Source organism: Schistocerca serialis, chromosome 1 (assembly GCF_023864345.2).
Source record: "Schistocerca serialis cubense isolate TAMUIC-IGC-003099 chromosome 1, iqSchSeri2.2, whole genome shotgun sequence".
Classification (NCBI taxonomy): Eukaryota; Metazoa; Arthropoda; class Insecta; order Orthoptera; family Acrididae; genus Schistocerca; species Schistocerca serialis.
This window is the reverse complement of record NC_064638.1, coordinates 948922318-948940515: the sequence shown is the minus strand read 5'-3', so window position 1 is coordinate 948940515 and position 18198 is coordinate 948922318. Positions and strand designations below refer to the sequence as shown.

Below are 18198 nucleotides of genomic sequence, written 5' to 3'. Positions count from 1 at the left end.
GATAACACAGAAGGTAACTGTGAAGAAACCGTGGGTAACATATGAAGTAATTACATTAATCATTGAAGGAGGAATACACAAAAATGTTCAGAGAAAGACAGGAAAAGAGCACTATAAATCACTCAGGAATTAAATAAATAGGAAAAGCAGGGCAGCCAATGGCTGCAGGAAAAATGTGAATAAAGGTGAAAAAGAAATGATTGTTGGAAGGCGTGACTCATTTATAGAAAAGTCAAAATAACACTCAGTGGAATTAAAAACAAGGGCAGAAACTTTAAGACTGCAATGGGAATTTCACTGTTACACATAAATGAGAGATAAGCTATGTGGAAAGAATGCTTTGAAGGCTCTATGAGGGAGAGGAATGGTTTGATGACGTAGAAGAAGAAATTGGAATTGATATGGAAAAGATAGGGGATCCAGTATTGGAATCAGAATTTAAAGATGGCAGAAGGGATAGATAACATTCTGTCAGAATTTCTAAAATCATTAGTGGAAGTGACAACCAAATGACTATTTAAATTGGTGTGTAAATCTATTAAACTGGTGACATACCATCAAACTTTCCGAAAAATGTGTTCCACACTATTCTGAAGATAGCAAGAGCATATAAGTGTGGAACTATCACACAATCAGTTTAACAGCTCGTGCATCCAAGTTGCTGACAATATTAATGTACAGAACAATGGAAAGAAAACTGAGAAACTGGTACAAGACAATCTGTTTGGCTTTAGGAAAGGTAAAGACTCCAGAGAGACAGTTCTAACATTGCTCTTGGTAATGGAAGCAAGACTGAAGAAAAATCAAGACACTTTGACATGATTTGTGTACATGGAAAAAGCGTTTAGCAGTGTAAAATTGTGCAAGATGTTCAAAATTCTGATAAAAATGGGAGCAGTATGTAATGTCCATTATTGTTATACATTGCTGATTCAGCGTGCTTCCTTTCCAACACTTCTACCTTTCTTACTGTCCCTTCTCACTTATCTGCAACTTGTTGTCCATTCTTTATTCCTTATATTTCTCTACTTCCTTCTTGTCTATAGTAAGTGCCTTCAAAAAACACACCGGCTCCTCTGTTGTTAAACACCCCCTGTTCAACACACTAAATAGTTCTGTGCTACAACTCTGTGCTCCCCCTCTAGTGACCCCACTCCCTACCTGCACACTTTTTACATATTGCTCCATCCAGGAACTTTTGTTATTGAGAAAAATAGGAGTAATCTATAGGGAAAGACAAGTAATAAACAATGTGTACAAGAACAGAGAGGGAACAATAGAACTGGAAGATCAAGAATGAAGTGTTTGGATTAATAAGGGGGCAAGATGCTCTTTTGCCACTGCTGTTCAAGCCGTGTATCGAAAAAGCGATGACGGAAATGATTGGAAGCTTCAAGAGAGGGTTAAAATTCAGAGCAAAAGGATATCAGTGGTAAGATTTGCCAATGGCATTCCTGTCCTCAGTGAAGATCAAGTAGAATTACCATATCTGTTGAATTGAATGAACAGTCTGATGAGTATAGAATATGGATTGAGAGAAAACCGAAGAAAGACAAAAGTAATGAGAAGTAGCAGAAATGACAGTTGTGAGAAACTTAACATCAAAACTGGTGATCACAAAGTAGACAAAGATAAGGAATTCTGGTGCCTTCGAAGCAAAATAACTGATGGTGGACAATGCAAGGAGGACATAAAAAGCAGACTAGCACTGGCAAAGAGGGCATTACAGACCAAAAAAAGCCTACTGGCATCAAATGTAGGCCTTAATTTGAGGAAGAAATTTCTAAAAATGTTTGTTTGGAGCACAGCATTCTATGGTAGTGAATCGTGGACTGCAGGAAACCAGATCAGAAGAGAATTGGAACATTTTAGATGTGGTGCTACAGGAGAATGTTGAAAATTAGGTGGAATGATAAGGGAATCAACAAGAAAGCAACACACGGAAAACATTGACAGGAAGAAGGGACGGGATGATCCATGTGTTAAGACATCATGGACTAACTTCCATGTTACTAGAGGGAGCTGTAGAGGGTAAAAACTGCAGAGGAAGGCAGAAATTGGAATATATCAAACAAATAATTAAGGATGTAGGGTGCGAATGCTATTTGAGATGAAGAAGTTGGCATATCGGAGAAACTCATGGTGGGCTACATCAGAAGACTGATGACTCAAAAGGTACAACTAAGTAACAATATTATTTTACTGGTTACATTAAAAATATGTCAATCCTAGTTCATATTCATTACACAGCCTAGTGAATTTTCAGAGAGAATTACATTAAATTGTTTGCAGAGAGAATTACATTAAATTGTTAACAGATTATGTGGTTACAATCATTTACTCATTTTGTGACAGGCACTACTGAAATATCCCAAAAGTATAAATACTGTTGTTCGGGTAGCAGGTTTACCAAAGTACATTTGTATTTTAATTTTCGTTAATTCTATTGGTAAAGTACTGTAGGTTGTTAACAATTGTTGCTAGCTAAATCATATTGCCCTTCTCGACAGTATGTGCAAGGGTAATCCCAAAAGTAAGGTCTCCTATTTTTTATGAGTACAGAACTCTGTGTGGCAGTTGGTCACACTGTTATGAAGAGTGCATCACGGGCTGTGTGTAAACATGCACACACCGTGCTGAGGCGCTCATTCTTGGCTTGGCAGCCGTTGAGGATGGAGCTCCCGTTGGACGTTACCACCAAGTGCAAATTGCGCGGTGTTATTAGGTTTTTGAATACAAAGGGCACTGCGCTGATTGAAACCCATCGCCAACTGATGGAAGTGTATGGTGAGTCGTGCTTCAATGTCAAAAATGTTCGTAAGTGATGTAGAGGGTTTGCAGCTGGTCGTAGCGAAATTCACGACGAACAAAGGAGCAGGAGACAGTCAATTTCTGAGGAGACAGTGTGGAAGGTTGAGCAAAGCATGTGTGAAGGTCGGCGGATCACTCTGGATGATCTCTGCAGATTGGTTCCTGAGATTTCCCGAAGCACCGCTCACAGAATTTTAATGGAAACATTGAACTACCGGAAGGTATGCACAAGATGGGTGCCACGCTTGCTGACTGAGGACCACATGCGGCAACGAGTTGATGCTTCCCGCGCATTTCTTCACCGCCATGCGGTCGAACAGAACAACTTTCTCGACTCAGTTGTCACAGGTGACGAAAACTGGTTATACCACTTTACACCTAAGACCAAGCAGCAATCATGCCAGTGATGGTATCCTTCTTCGCCAAAGCCGCGGAAATTCAAACACACACAGTCTGCCGGTAAAGTCATGACAACCGTTCTTTGGGATCGGAAAGGGGTATTGTTGGTCGACTTTATGCCCACTGGGACCGCAATTAACACTGACAGGTACTGCGAGACTCTGAAAAACCTCAAATTGGCAATTCAGAACGGGAGAAGAGGAATGTTGAGCAAGGGCGTACATATTCCTCCATGACAACGCTCGCCCAAACATCGCTCGGCAAACTGTTGCTCTCCTGCAACAGTTTCAGTGGAACATAATCGCCCACCCACCCTATAGTCCTGACTTGGTGCCCAGTGACAATCACCTGTACCCTAAGTTAAAATAACATTTAGTTGGAAAGTGATTCAACTCAGCTCCGACGACGAGGTGAAAGAAGAGGTTCATAACTTTCTGAACAGCATGGCGGCAAGCTGGTATGACATGGGCATACAAAAACTGCCACAGCGTCTACAAAAATGCATTGACAGAAATGGTGATTATGTTGAAAAATAGCTAAATGTTCAAGCTGAAAACTGATGTAAACCATTGTAGAAAAAACAGGTCTATGTACTTATAAAAAAATAGGTGACCTTACTTTTGGGATTACCCTTGTAACAAAGATATCATTCTGAGCTGAAGTACCTGATGATGGTAAGCATCAACATTACTATGAAAGTTTTAGACAAGGAGAATAACTAATATTTGAGGTTAACTTTCAATTTTGCTACAGCATGATGTAACTTGAAGGATTGTCAATAATTACTCTTTTGAATATACAAACTTTGTTTTGAGTATGCTCATCAAAAACAGTGATTTTTCCAACACATGTTGAGGGAGGAAACTATAAAGCAATCGGGTAGAATTAATAATCTAATATACTCTCCCCTTCTTCCTTGGAAGGCAGTTACAGTAGTTTACTTAATCTATCATACAGAATGGCTGAATATTGCATTTTATAGTTAACATTTAATGTTGGAGAGTATCTAGCAAAAAGTCTGTTTGCCATTCTGTGTTTGTTGTGTTACGCCATTGAATTCATTTGCAGTGATATTCTCTGTTTGATGATGTTGTATTCCCAGTATTGAAACCATTTTGTTTTTGCAGGATATGTGCAGCTTCCACAAGTATGACAGCAGCATGGTTTATCACAAGACATGCAATTCTTCGTAACAGATAAAACCATAACTCTTGTATTGTGTAGATTTGCACCTTGGGTAGCAAATGTTTCCACAAAATGTGTAAACTGGATGCAGTCACATTTTTATTTTTGAACAGAGCAGCACAGTATGTGCAATTGCAGACTAGAAATTTATTTGTAAGTCTTGTAATAATGTAGCCTGTTTCCAGCCCCTTTTGTTTTTTAGCTGTACTTCTTATTACTTATTTTACTTTAAAAAAATAGGTACCTATTTTTACATCACTGTATTTTTGTAGGATAAGAACAATATTGGTCCTGGTCATTTGAAATTCCATTCCAATTTAGTTTCATTGTGGAGGGCATCCGCTGCAGTTTCCTTTCTAAAAATATTTCTCCTAGCAGTTTGCTGCTTCAGATTTTATGATATCAGGTCACTTGCTTTTGTACGTGCATTGTAGCTGAGGTCACTAATGCATGCCTGTGTGGTGGTGCTCGGCTCAGAGGTAAGCTGATTCTAGTCATAGTGGTGCATGAAACGTTTATTAGCAATATTTGGCTGGCAAGAGGAGTAGAAATATTGACTGTAAGTTCCTGATCACTAGTCATTATTTATTATCATGTTCAAAACTCTCTCAGGTAGCTTTCTTTCCTTTGTCTCCAGTAGGTGTCCAACAGAACATAACCAATCATTTAAAGGTTTCCGTAAATAACTGCAACCCATCACCTTTTGTATTTCTTTAATTTTTATTTACCATGACTGGTTTCAAATTGCCTAGCAATTCACCTCCAGATGGTATATATTTACTATTTGGTGATGAATTGCTGGAATGTTTGGAGCCTTGTGGGGAGTCATGCAGCTGTGGCAAAATATAAAAATGAAGCACTGAATATGGCGAGATCAACTTAACAGTTATTAGCATCTGTTGGTTTATTTCTAGTGCATACTTTACTGTGGAGAACATAATGTATGTTTTCCAGTAACATTAAATATGAAGCACTGGACAAACTTTGTCACAACACAAACACCCACATAAACCAAAGACAGTGGTTAAATTTTTGTTCAGAGAATTTATATTGGGGCAGAGACTTACTTTGTGTGTGTGTGTGTGTGTGTGTGTGTGTGTGTGTGTGTAAGGATGTAGCCAGGATTTTGTCAAGGGAGGGGGCAGGAATCAGATTTTTTACGGAGGACATCAAAAGGCTCATGTTTTTAACCCTTGAGTGGGCGTGCCGTTTTTCATAAAACGAGAGGGCACGCAGTGCACATTGTACACATGCAAAGAATAGCTTTCCTTATGTTACCAAGGTAAGTCATGTATGATCAAAATCACAGTTTAATCTTAGTTTATTTAAACAAAGAGGAAATAAACTTACATAATATGAGCTAAACTACTGTTTTTTAAACAGTAATGAAATAAATTTTCACTATAACTCTCTGTTGCCAGGGACAGGTGTTAAAAGACACAGTAATGACACATACGAAGCAGTAAACAGTGCAGTTGCATCAGATCTCAGTCAGCTGCTTATTTGATCACTAATTATCTTGTAGAAAACTGCCTCAATGTGGGATTATGTTGCTAGTTCGGAACTGGGGTCATTTTTTGATCACTAATTATCTTGTAGACAACTGCCTCAATGTGGGATTATGTTGCTAGTTCGCAACTGGGGTCATTTTTTTGAACTGATAGTAAATTTTTTCTTGCACAGCTCGCTTTGTGTCTTATATTACTGCTGCTCACTTGGACGTAGGACAACACAATTTATCACTGTGTTACCTGAAACAATACTGAAGGAATAGGTATAGGTTTACAGTTGTGAAACAAAACTTGAATCGCACAAAATCATTTTATTTTTGGTTGATGCACTTTTATACACAGATGCGCCCGCGCGATGGTTAATTTATTCTGAAAACACATTTATTCATTTTTATGTTCATAATTTTGTGTAGACCTTCATACAAATACATACCGGTAATACCACACACATCTGCGCGTGCGCGCCCACACACACACACACACACACACACACACACACACACACACACACACACACACAAAATTATTTTTTTTTTTATTTGCCAGTAGGATAACACTTCACTCTATTGCCAAGCAAATTAAACAGATTATTCTTCAAAGCCACATTTTTTTATATTCTGGTACACTTTCTTTAGAAACTAGGACTGATAGACATCAAACTTTCAGTCTCTCTAGTTAATAGAGTAATGATTAATCAGATAAAAAAGGGATCTGGAATGATACCAAGAATAAATTTACAAGCTTCAAGGTGGTTGAAAATATCTATAATATTTTTCTGTTGGAACAAAGAATAGCATTACTTGTAACATCTGTAAAACACAGTAACCAGTTTTTATGCGATTTGAGGATGGTGTTTCATCTATATTCTGTAAGAGTTTCGGGTCTTTGTCTCTACCAGTTTCTTCAGAAAATGTACCTGAAGTTTGCTCATTTTAACATTGATTGCTTATGGGAGTTTCTTCACGACTGTTTTTGTCCCCCCCCCCCTCCCCCCCCCCTGCCCCATCCCCATCCCCCCAAGAACTGTGCAGGAAACAAACTGCAAAAAAGTTAGATGAAATGTAAAATAAATGTTGAGGTTGCAGTGTGGAAGAAACAAAATGGAGAAGAGGGCGTGGGACTGGTGGGATTCCTTTGGAACCAGATGACTTTATCCTCTAAGGATTTCTTTGCAACTATACTGATGTCAACCAACAGGTTCCCCAGAGGCTGAAATAAAACAAAAGAGGCAGTTTCTGGGGAAAAAGCAGTATATACATGCTAATAATGATGCATTGCATGTAATATCTGTTTTCCACTTTAGAAGCAGTTTATCAACAGAAGTTCAGTGATTTGCTTGCACAGTCTTTAATTTCTTGGCCATAGTAATGCAATTTCAAAACACAAATACTCCAGCTGGAACTCACAGTAATGTATTCGTCACTGGAGTCTCAAACACAAATGGGCTATTTCATTTTGCAGAAGTCTACACCAGCGTGTAGAGAATAGTCAAGAGTCAGAGCTACTATGGGAATAGAATCACTGTCATAATATATATGCAAATTTTAGGCTCTATGAGAAATATCATTTTTACACATAGTGAATTACAAAACTGTAGGATCAACAAAGAACAACACAACCAAACATACAAACAAGCAGATGCCTAACGTGAGGGACTTCTTTCATTGTAAGGCAAGGAAAGAGTCAAAATTCCAACAGATAACTTAATCTTCCTGTGGGTAACACAATCTATTAATGACAACACATGCAAATAAAATGTAAGTGTTAATTAATGGCCATGCGCAGATCAGTAATGATGAAGAAGGAATCCTATGTAGTACTGATGACTTCAAAGAACATTCACAACACAGATCAATTTGGCAGACACATGGGCCTTAAATTCTTTAACAAGTTGCTAAAAACAGCTTGCATGACTCCCTTACACAAGTACAAGAAAGTTTTAAAATCTTTGCCAAAAGAGCAAGAACGTTAGACAGTTGATGAAATCATGGAGAATGATTTCCTAGAACTGTGCTTTTGGTAGCTATGCGTATCAGTAAAATTGCATGTAATTATCATATAGTTAGAATTTTGCATTTATATACATGTGAATAAATATGCGAGTATATTGCTCAACTAGCCATATTTAATCGTAAACTGCAAACGCATATAATTAATATGTATAAGTATGTAACTGATATACAATTGTAATTTAGCATTTATATATATATATGTGTGTGTAAACAAGTATTCCACTAATTATACAGGGTGAATCAAAAAGGACTTTACAACTTTGGAATGATATAGAAATTTATTAAGCTAACTTACAGAATTGGTAGATGAGTCATTTCGTAGAAAGCAGCCTAAAGTTTGATTCACGTAGTGCACCAGTACCCCAGTCCACCACCAGGAGCGCCTGTGTAGTGCACAGTTAAAATGGCTACTTCCACTAGTTGTCACTGGTATTGTGTAGCTGAATGTGCTTGAAAACATTTTTACTTCCACAGATCGATGAAGGTGATCGAGATGGGAGTTTTACTACTACTACTACTACTACTACTACTACTACTACTACTTGCAAGATGGTGCACCACCTCATTTCCCCATATAACTTCGAGGCTTCCTGGATAATCACTTCCCAGGTTGGTGGATTGGCTGTGAAGGACCAGACATGTGGCTATCTCGCTCGCCAGACTTCACACCACTGGATTTCTCTCTCTGGGGCATGATTAAGGACTGTGTGTATGTTTGTCTCATACCAAACAATTTAGCTGACCTGATAAATGAAATCTATGCTGCTGTTGTGCAAATTGTGCGGAATGTGCTGCAACTAGCATGGGAAGAAGTTGATTACTGATGGGATGTTTGCCGCATCACAAACGGTGGTCACATTGAACCAAAATGACACTTCTTGAGATTATTTGCTACAAAATGACACATCTACCGATTCTGTAAGTTATCTCAGTAAATTTCTATGTATTCTGAAGTTTTAAAGTCTTTCCGACTCATCGTGTATATCGGTCTTAATAGTGTATTAGAAGCTGACATTTTACTCTTACAAAAATGTGCTTTTATTTACTCATAAAGCTCATTTATCAATTGTATTAACTAACTGTGCTTTACATGCTGACAAGGCCAATTGTATCAAAGTATACTGAATGGCTGATAATAAACATTCCAAGGATAAATAACATGGTGTGAGAAGCCAGCCAGAAACTTCGCAGTACTTTAATGAACAAATACTTAGTAGTTGATGCTAAATTCATGAAATTGAGATATTGATGTGTAACAAAGATTGTGGTGTGAAGGATCATTATGTAAAAATTTGTCTAATTCATATTCTTCTGACTTTTCAGTATTATAGCTCTCCTCCTGCGCTTTAATTCTGCAGCAGGTACATGTTCAGAACATTTTCACTGTAGATCAAATTCTGTGTTCTCCCCTTGATAACCATGAAATGAGCTAAATACACAATTATATGTAATACAAATACTTAATTGTCTTTTTAATACTTATCACCTGCATTGTATAGATATTATGTTTTGAGAGAGCGTCAAACATATTTTTAAAAATGCTCCCTGTTTGTGGAGCAGACATTTAAAAAATTTAAAACAAGCAGCAACCCTAAATATGTTGATAAAATGATTCAATAGATCATAATGGAGGTGCCATGGCAAGGTAGGCCAGAGAGACAAGTAGGCCAGAGAGACGAGATCGGCTGAATAAGTCAAGTAAAGCTGTATATAACAAGAAAGCCATAACTTTCCAAATGTAACCATGGCATTACAATATTTGTAAGCAGCGGCATGTGCAGATTTGAATTTGGAAAGAATAAATTTAAAATGAAAAAGAGAAACAAGAAGTTCTCAATAACACAGAAGGTGAATCAAGCAGAACAAAGAAAATAGAAGGAGAAACAGTAGAGAGAAGCACTTGTGAAAATAACTCTAATTTATGCCCACTGGTTGATCTCATTATACAAGTAATTCTTGGCACATACAGTGCTTATTTGTTTCATTTTTATGGCACCGTACCTCAGCTGGTGAAAATGGAACCCTTGTAGGATCACTTTGTTGTCTGTCTGTCCGAGCGTTCAAGACCTTTTTCTCAGGAACGGGTAGGGCAACAACTACACCAAATTTTGAAACAAAATCTGCTCCATTTGGCAGAAAACAATATTGACTTTGAGGAAAAAATCACACTGAATGTGGCAAAAAATAACAATGAAATTGACAAAAAAATAAGAACAAATTTGACCATAAAATAAAATGATTTTTTCTTGTCCCTCCCACTAGTCAGATTAATAAAAAGTCTTAGACATATAATAAGTAAAAATCTTCATGAAATTCTCAGTAAATCCAACGCATTTACAACCAACTACTCTGTAAATAACAGCTACAAACCTTGACATAGTTAACTTGTATACCAACATACCTATAACAGAAACACTCAAATAATCAAAGGTAACTTAGTGCATCATAAAAATTGAAGTACATTGAAATCAACGAACTAATGGATTTGCTTGAGATGGTGCAATCTCATTTACATTCCCTTTAATAATGAAATCTAGGTACACAATTATAGTTCAGCAATGGGCAGTATTTAGCTGGCCTAATTGCTGACGTTCATATTAATAATCTAAAAACCAAATTTTTTAAGCAAACCAAATGGGAAAAAGGCAAAATCATTTATTATGAATATGATGTTGATGATTTCCTGATACTATACAGTGGGACAACCACTGAAACAGAAAGCTTAGCTGAGAAACCTGCTGCAGAAACCAAAGAACTAAAGATTTTAAAAACAATAGTCTACAACAGTGCTTATAACCCATTCATAGTTGACATATTATTAGATGAACAAATGAAAACCAGTCAGACAGCAGCAAAAAACTAGTCCTCTGTAGAAAAAGAAACTGAATATATCTGTATGCCATTTCTTGTTAATATCTCGTATCAATCCGCAAAACTGTTTAAACTATTAGTCAGCCCATTTTTGTCACAATTCTGGTATGTACTGCACAGCAGAATTAAACAATCACTTTTTCAAAATCCTGCTATCCCCACCTGTTGTGACATTCAAGTTTGAAATTTGGCGAAAAGATGCATACAACCTTCCCCTGTTTAGATTAGACTAGATTAGTTTAGATTAGTACTTGTTCCATAGATCATGAATACGACACTTTGTAATGATGTAGAATGTGTCAGGTTAATAAAAGGTGTCTATTCAAGATATTACATTTCACAAAAAATTACACGACACTTACTATTTTTAACTGTTTTGTGGGATTTGGAAAATTACCCGCTTACTATATCCAAAAATTCATCTAATGAGTAGAAGGAGTTGCCAATCAGAAATTATTTTAATTTCCTTAGCACAGAAGTTCATGTGACATGTAAGGTGGGTTAATGATGTGAAATTGGCACCACATTTTACCATAATTCTGCCCAGTGCCACTGCGGATGTGTCACACCCTTCTTACTCACATTTCACCCCTTCTTTTGATACCTCTGCGATTGAGGTCAAGATCACAACACCTGGCATTAAATTGTGGTTTCATTTTGAGTGGCCGAGGAAATGATTGCAGAAACACCAAGGCTCAGAATCAACTTGAAAAGCCTGCAGAGGGCACAATGAAACCACCACTCTCCCTGTGCATTATCATTTGTGAATGATAATGCACAATGCTGATATAACACAACTACAGACCACACTCCATTATATGTTAATTTGCTGTAGCATTAGTAATATGCTGTCTTCATATAAATACATAACAGGTTACAGCTATGTCAGAATTGTGGAATTGCCAGAAATATTCAGTGAAATCATTTTGTAAGATGTTGTTAAGTCTTTAACTGTATTCTCAACATCATCAGTGATATCAGATCTGACTCATTTTAGGTTCCCCTTTAAATATGTGAATCACAGAACACTGCAGTTACAAATTGTCATTCTTTAATAAAGGTAAATGATCAGAATAACAATAACCAAAATGCTAATGCTAATGTTGCATCAGAATTTCAAATCATAGCTAACATATGCCCTAGTTGTTAACTGAATGCTGCAGAGACAATGTGACAAATGTTTTACAATAATGAAAGAAAGCAAGAAGAAAGTAATAATAAAACAGATCTAAAGCTTAACTGATTAAGTAATTGAGATTTGAAATAAACAGTAGTCAATCAGTCCTGCTCTGTAATCTTTTTAAAACCTGAGATGCCATGTTGTACAAATATGGGTTTCACAGAAGTGAAGAGGGAGAAAAAAAACTTGGCATTGAAAATGGGATTACCAGATAACTCATGAGAATAATGAGAAATACCATTACCAGATAACTCATGAGAATAATGAGAAATAGCTGAGAAGTGTAAAACATGCTGAATAGAAAGGAGTGACTGTAAAAGTAGGAGCAACACCTGGAGAACAGAATTAGGGGGCTTGTGTGATACATGGGGTTGATACAGTGCTTTTGTTTTTTTACATGTATCATGAATCTGTTCTTACATTTTTCACAAATTTAAAATTTTTCATGATCTATTCTTCTCCTGTGTCTGCTAGAAATGTGATGGTCCTCTCAGTGTTGGTCCACATTAAGTATGAGACTTATAAGACTTTCACATTAAGTATGAGACTTATAAGACTTTCAAGAAGAGTTTTATTGTATTGTACAGTGGGTGTATTTGGTAAAATCAGCATTATGAAAGCAAGCAAACTCAATTCTTATGTATGTTTACTTAAAGAAAAATTAGTTACTGTCAATGACATTTTATTCACTAATCAACAAAAAAGGCACAGCATTTTGCTTATCAAACTGTGGTTGAATCATATATTATCATGTAAAGAATTTGCTGGTCATGCTCTCATTTTTGTAGTGTCCTGTAAAACAATAATTGATTTTACTTCATGTATTTCTGAGTGATGTATCTCCCATCACCTCTTTAATCTGTCTATGATTTGTGCAGATGCATCTAGTATATGTAAGTGTATCTTTTGAGTTTTAATGGCATAACCATTGTTGATGAAATTCACTAATGCAGCATTAACCAGTTTCTTTCATCTGCTGATAGTCAAGTGGGAAGCATCTGTCTGTCTTAAAGATTTACATTACAGCACTTGCATATGCTTTATTGATTGTGAAATAAGAAATATCCCTGCTGATGTAAATATATATTACAAGAATAACTGTCAGTGATAGAATTTGTAATTTTATCAGAAGGTTGTCATAATTTTGTTCTTGGGTAGGACTTCTTGTGGGCATCCCAAATAGTCATAGACTGTAGAAGACCAAAGCTCCAGGCTGACTAACGGAGCAGTTCCACCAGGCAAACATAACAAAAATTGATCTGAGTGATTATTTGCCTTGAAGACATTTGTTATCAGTCCATCATCAATGAGTTGTGTTCCAATCATCAATTCAGACACTCAGACTGTGAAGCATTTGTCATTTCCAAGAAGCTACTCAGGTTCTTAATAGAAATACACATGTTTGTGATGATCATAAGCATTGTAGATGGGCAAGGGAAACTTTGGGTCTCTTAATTGTCATGAATAGGCCCAAGTAATCCCTAAATATAAGTGTGTTGGGACAGCTGAACCATTTCAGGAAGGCCAGCTTAGAGTCATTGATGAAGAATTGTGCTTCACTAACAACAGAGAACTCAGGGGAGGAAACTATTATCAAACCACCAATAGAATCTTGCCTGACCAAGGAATAGTGTCGATTAGTGACAGCTGTTCTGCATCAATTTTCGTATGTTTTCAAATCAGAAGTGAGAAAAGACAGGTCAAGCAGTCCATGGAAAAAAGCTGTATCAAAACTGGGGATCATCCGCCAATTAGCCAACACTCACATACGGTGTAATTGGCAGAAACCTGGATAATCTGTGAGGAGGGGGAGAAGATGCTGCAAGATATTAGGGATTTTCACAAAGTCCTTGGTCCTTTGCTGTCATCCATCTGTAGTGACCCAGGGATTGATAAATAACAGGTGGCCGCAACAGTGAAGTTTAGTACATTTTTTTATATCATTTCTTTATCAATGTTTCTATTGCTTTTTGAGGTTGTGCAGCTGAATGTATGTTTGCATGTTGATGCTTATTAAAGGAGTGTTCTCATTTGTTTGTGTCTGTCTACTGGCTCTACCCCCCCCCCCCCCCCCCCCCACACACACACACACACACACACACACACACACACACACACACAAAGCATTCCTGCAGTGGTGACCTGGCTTTGAACAGAAAAATGTTGATTCCACCAGGCAATGGATGGCAGTGGCAATGCTCAGCATTCACTCCAAACTGCAACATAAGATCGTTCTGATGCCTTGCACCCGCAACTTCAACAGTCTCCAGCACAAGGTAGAACTGCACAACATGTAAAATTGCCAGCAATCTGGATGTTCAGACCCAAATTTGGTTCTAACAGGCGGAGAGCATTTTTTGCAGCATGAAGACACCATGCAATTCCACTGCAGCATAGCACATCTTAGAGAATCACAGGTAATTGTGACAGAAGTGATCATAGATTGTCGTAGTGTTTAAGAATTGCCAAGTTAAATATTTCGCTCTAATGCCCAAAAACAGATTACAGAGGTTAATGCCACCCACAGGCTTAGGTAAGAAGTCACCCTATCAATTGCTACACAAAATTCATTCACTAGCAGGTCAGGGTTTCGTGCCGGGATAGTCCTTACACATGCTTGGCTTAAAAGGCTACCAGAAAATACTGAGACTATGTCAGAATGCTTATAATTGAATATTGGCAGTGCAGTTGACTACATTATTTTGGGTGGAGGTCCCAGACTGAGCATTTTGAAAACGGGTGTGGACACCAACCCTGGAGCAAGCATCAAGTGGGAAACACCAGCTCCCACTACTGAGCAGGTAGCAGAAAGCATTCAACTCCTGGCTGGACAAGTGACAGTCCTGCAAAATAAGGAGCATGCACCAAACACAAAATCAAGCAGCTGGAATGGTAGGGCAACAGACCGGTGACAAGAGGTTATGAAAGCATAAGACTCCCTAGTGTTGGTTCCATCAGAGGTTTAGAGACAAAGCATGCAAATGCATGGCATTATGTAAGTACCCAAACTCATTTGATGGCCTCTAAAAGGTATTGCAGGTCATTACACAAGAATTCTGTCACCCCAACCTATCTCCCTCTACTGCAGCTACTGCACCAGATCCACAGGGATTGTTCGCAAACGATATTCTCTGTGATGCATGTCTGGCTGTGCAAGGCATGAAGATGTCTGAGGTGGAAACATTGAATCATCATTCTTCTTTCACAACCAGCTATTGAAATTCAGTGAGAGCAGCACCAGAGGAGGCTACCAGACATTCGAATACGTTTAGCGTACAGGAAACAACATTCAAGCAGCACCGTAAGTTTGAGCTAGTGGGAAGGTAGTGCAGATACTGCATTGCTGTGTTACAGCCACACCTGGATGCATATATTTTAGCTTCAAAGAGTTGTGATTCTGCGGTCACAATCAAACAAGGATTAACTCTGAACATAAAGGGCAACATCTGAGAATCAGATTTCCAACTACCTCAGACCATGACACCTTAATGGACGATGTGTATGTGCTGTATGGATGACATTGTCGTCGTTTTGGAGGCATTTGAAGAATATTTCTCAACTGTGTTGAAGTGTGTTCAGACTGCAAGTCTCCACCTGAACAAGAAACTGCCTCTTTGTTGCCCAAGAAATAAAAATCTGGAGCACCCAGTGAATGATGACATAGTCCATTCTGTTCCAGAGGAAATAAGAACTGTCACAGATTTTCTGACCCCTTGGCTTATTTTTGATGTGTGAAGTTTTCTCTGAATGTGCCCTTACTCCCTATGATTTGTAAAGGACTTTCGTATCAAGGCGCGTCCCTTGCAAGAGCTACTGCAAGGAGCTGCCAAATTTTCCAGGAACAAGGCACAAGAAAGATCTTTCCTTGTCCTGACATCATGTCCAACTGCAGCATTGCATGACAAGAATTCCAAGGCAGAACTTCACTGATGCTGTCTTGGAATAGGGGCAGTTCTAGTACAGACTCAGAAAGATGCTAAAAGGTGACAGCTTACATATGCAGAGTACACTCTAGGACCGAGATAAAGTACTCTATAGCCAAGAAAGAGCACCATGCAGTTGTTTGGGCCATCAACAGATATTAGCTTTACGTATGTGGCAAACCATTCACCGTTGTGCTTGATCACCATTCCCTCTGCTGGCAGACCAATCTAAAGGATCCATCAGGTTGATGGGCAAGATGGACACTGAGACTTGAGTAATATGACATCACAGCAATATACAAAAGTGGACACAAACACAATGACGCTAACTGCCTTTCAGGGATTTCTGTGTGGAACATAACAGTATGGATAAAATCCCAGTCATCACTGCTTTAAATGACATTGCTACCGAACAGAGGGAAGGTCTAGCATTGATGAAAACCATAGAAGGCTTTAAGAACCATGAAGCAAACAGCGGAGAGTTCCAGTTACTAACAGAACATTGTATTAGAGGAATTGTGATCTGATGGGGCCAGAACGTTTGCTCATCATCCCAGGTCAAATATTCTGAAGGTTTCCATGATGCTCCAACATCTGGTCACATGGGACTCATGAAGAGTCTGTATAGAATCAGATGCAGACATCACTGGCCAAGTCTCTAATAATTTGTTAGACAGTTTGTGAGCAACTGTAAGGAATACCAATGACACAAACACATTCCACAACTACCTCCTGCCTACAGCAGCCCCATTGCACTGAAGTGGAATTGACCTCGTTGTGAGGTTAACAAAGACAACAAATGGCAATCAATAGATAATAGTCTGAACTGAATACCTCATCCATTGTGTTGGCACTAAAGCTGGCGGATAGCTGAAGCAACCGAAATTGCCAAGATCATCAGAGACGACTTCATTCTGAAGTGCAGTGACACGCTATGTGGTGGTTTCTGATTATGGAAAGTTCTCCAGTCGAGACTAGTACTAGAGATAATTTCATTTTGCTACGTCACCGACAGGAAGGTAGCTGCCTGATGTCAAAGCCAAATGTCTTTACAGGATGCTTTAACAAGATGCTGGAAGCTATGCTTTTGATGTACATTGATGTTGAACGGAGAGATTAGGTTACAATAATTCCCATTGTGACATTTTCATACAACGCAATATAGCAAGACACTATATGACACCCTGCACACTATTCTTTCTACTCCACGGTCGTGAGGCAGAAATGACAATGGATACAATGTTCTGTTTCAACCAGACAGTACGTGAGATAAATATGTGGAACAGCACTTCACCAAGACCAAAGAAGCAAGACAACTGACTCTTATACAGACCCTGGATGCCCAGCAGGAATAATAGCACTACAATGAAAGATCCGACCAGTGAGATACAACTTACAAGACAGGAGATGTGATTTGGATTTTTAGAAAGTGGGATTGTTGGAAAAGTTTTTAAAGTGGTAGTTTTTATTGTATTGTATACTTCGTTGATGTTAGATGTCACATATGAAATAGAGGATTATAACCCTTCATCAGGAAGACAAAACTGCAGGGATGTTGTTCATGTCCTCTGTATGAAGCCCAATACATTCTAGAGGCGCAGGTTGAGCAAGGGATATTCAAGGAAACAGAAGACCCGCTCAACAATTCTGAAGCTTCGATGAGAGAGGCTGCTTCTAAAGCTCATTATTGTGCAGAGGATACAACAAAACAACTAGTATGCAAGGATCGTGCTTTCAGTTTTAAGTGTTTTACTGCTTTGATGACCATGCTTTCAGATTTGTACTTGATTGTGGATTCGAAATGAGAATAGTAGATAGATAGTGCAAAAGAGTGTTTGATCAATAGCTGAGTCTGTTTTTCCAACTTTGCCCTTTTTCCTTTTTTTCCATGTATATTGTAGATGGTGTTAAGGAAAGATGGGCATCCAGAGTGTGCAGTGATCCATAATTTCACTTGAGTGGAAGCAGTGGGGATTCTTTCCCTTTCAGCGATCCAATAAACCTGTTGCGGGGATACAGTCTTGGTGGGATGGAAATACTTTTCGTTCATTGAAACTGAATTCAGAGAAATTTTCATTTGACAGGATTGTTTATGGTACAGTTCTCCTGCCTAGTGATGTTTACAGCTGTCTAGTTATTCTACTACTACATTTACACGTGCTTCCAATACTCCAGTCCATGTAGTTGTAATACATTTACCATGACAAAGCCCCTCTACCCTCCCTAATTTTTTGAAAATTGGAATAATACTAATGTTCGTTCCTAACACAAGGCTTTCATGGCTGAAAAACATTACTTTTCATGGA

The 18198-nt window shown here is 38.2% G+C and overlaps 1 protein-coding gene across 1 annotated transcript in view; it reads left to right on the top strand.

The window, feature by feature from the left end:
* The window catches only part of LOC126412640 (pre-piRNA 3'-exonuclease trimmer-like), a 228370-nt gene extending 223665 nt beyond the window's left edge, over nt 1-4705 (top strand). Inside the window, exon 12 of the mRNA XM_050082325.1 lies at nt 4338-4705. Within this exon, the coding sequence (XP_049938282.1) occupies nt 4338-4410 (73 nt within the window). The 3' untranslated portion in view covers nt 4411-4705. The remainder of the gene's footprint in view (nt 1-4337) is intronic.
* The last annotated feature ends 13493 nt before the right edge of the window (nt 4706-18198 follow it).